Source organism: Macadamia integrifolia, chromosome 4 (genome assembly GCF_013358625.1).
Source record: "Macadamia integrifolia cultivar HAES 741 chromosome 4, SCU_Mint_v3, whole genome shotgun sequence".
Lineage (NCBI taxonomy): Eukaryota > Viridiplantae > Streptophyta > Magnoliopsida > Proteales > Proteaceae > Macadamia > Macadamia integrifolia.
The window spans coordinates 15,782,909-15,784,929 of NC_056560.1; the positions used below are offsets into that span (position 1 = coordinate 15,782,909).

Here is a 2,021-nt window from a genome sequence, read left to right on the forward strand (position 1 = left end):
CTGCCAAAAGGTCAAAGTGTTTCTGGGTTTTCATTCTATGAATCTCATTGAAAGTTTTACATACTCTTGATGGACCACCAACACAAAACCTCCTGTTGGGGTGGTCCTGTCTCCTGTCGAGCCAAAACAATGGAATTATTTTTTGTTTTTTATATAAAAAATACAGAAAATATACTTTTCTTCGTTCTATAAAATAGATAAAATACATATGGTAATGGGATTGGTGGCCCAAAGAGGTTCAGCTCCTGGGTGATGGTGGGCATATGAGGGCATGCTTCATCGTCATATTAAAATATGATAATCAAATTCTGACAGTCAAAGAAAGGCCGTAATTCTTGACCCGAGCTCTAAGGATGAGTGGTTACCTTTAATAGCCTTTGATTGGTAATCATCGATCAGGGTCCTCAATTAGACCGGCCGGGGCCAATTGCTTTTCACCCAAAATCTTCGAATTTTCAATTATCTCAACACTTTACTTGCAGTCCCTCCCTTCTTTTCCCCTTTTCACTTGTTCCTGGTTTTGTGTTGCATTCCCCAAGAATGGACTTCATATTTGGACCATTCTTCCCTCTGGAAAAGAAAAGCAAGAAAAAAAAAAGCCCCACTTGGATGTTTCAGATTATTATGTAATGAGGATGAGATTCTCAAGACATAGAAGTATGAACCATAAAGTCACCATTTAAATTTTAATTCTTTGTTCCATCCGGTGGTCCACTCAATCCAGTCCAGAACAGTGGCAGGCTAAGGCTTAAGCCTAAACACACAGGAATTGAAGTTTTGAACAACTTACCATCAACAAAGACCCAGATGACCATTGCAGAGTATTGAGATGGGAGGAAGAAGAACAAGAACATGTACAGTAGATGATATATGATGACCAAGAGATTTTAATTCTCAATTTCATTACTCTTGGAATTGGAGATCTACATTTACAATCTTCTCATAATAAAGCTTAACCACAGCCACAAGATAAATTCAGTAAAAACTGATCACAATCACCCCAACCAACCCCTCTTTCCCAAAGAACTACTACCCAAAAATTCCCCCAAAAAAAGAGTAAAATTATGCATACTTAGTGGTGGGTGGTAATGTAGCACCTCAGCCTACTGAGCCATCTCCTCTCACACACACCCCTCCCTCAACAGTTACATTGGGACTAAAAAAACTAAGGGGCCCTATGAATAGAAACAGAAACCCCACAATATATAGGTTCAAATGGAAAAAGCCCTTTTAAAATAAGCCCTCTCATGTTGACCCAACACTGACCTCTTACACATGGTTATATACTATTCTAACAGTCTTTAGACTACTAAAAGATAATTCTAAACCTAGCAACGCTAGCTAGCATAACATATATCCCATCCCTACCACAGTTCTCTAGCGGAACTGTGCCCCACTAAAGGTCTGGCCAAAGGACCAGCTAGCAGGGCAACATTATAAGAAACCAAACTTCTCCCATCACTGGTGGTGACCTTGAAAGAAAGGCTCTGTCCTTTCAGTAAGCTGTTGCTCTGCCAATTCTGGCCCCAGTTTCTTGACATTGGTTGCCACCCAGTCCTTGATCCTTTGATGGTAACAGAATGGACATCACCAGCACCTCCAACATTGGTGATGAGGACCAGGTTGAAGTAGGAGTGGCTATTGATGGTGAACCTGATGCCTCCCCTCTTCCTGCATGGACCCCTACAACATAACCAAGAGAGAAACCCTCAGCACCTCCATTGACGTAATAAATGAAGAATGGACAGTTAAAAAAAAAAGTCTATTAAGGGGTAAAAATGGAAACCACGTGAGAAAAAGTTGAGAAAATGTGTGGAACAAGAAACCTGATCTACATAGAAAAAAAGAGGCCCAGATCACCAACCATGTAAAGTTATGGGGTATCCAACTTCCAACCTCAAAGAGAGGGTTGCATTTGAAGTTGGAGGGCCACTTGTTACGGAATAATACACACTAAAATTTTGGCTTTCGGTCAAATCTACACCTCAAAACACTCTTCACAATCTCATTAAATTATTTCC

The 2,021-nt window shown here is 40.3% G+C and overlaps 1 protein-coding gene across 2 annotated transcripts in view; it reads right to left on the minus strand.

Annotated features, from left to right (window-relative positions):
* Window positions 1-871: 871 nt before the first annotated feature.
* Window positions 872-2,021, minus strand: part of LOC122076731 (expansin-A10-like) — a 5,150-nt gene continuing 4,000 nt past the window's right edge. For both annotated transcript variants that reach the window (XM_042642217.1, XM_042642219.1), the window contains one exon: window positions 872-1,683. In XM_042642217.1, coding sequence (XP_042498151.1) covers window positions 1,365-1,683 — 319 coding nt within the window. In that variant the 3' untranslated portion in view covers window positions 872-1,364. The remainder of the gene's footprint in view (window positions 1,684-2,021) is intronic.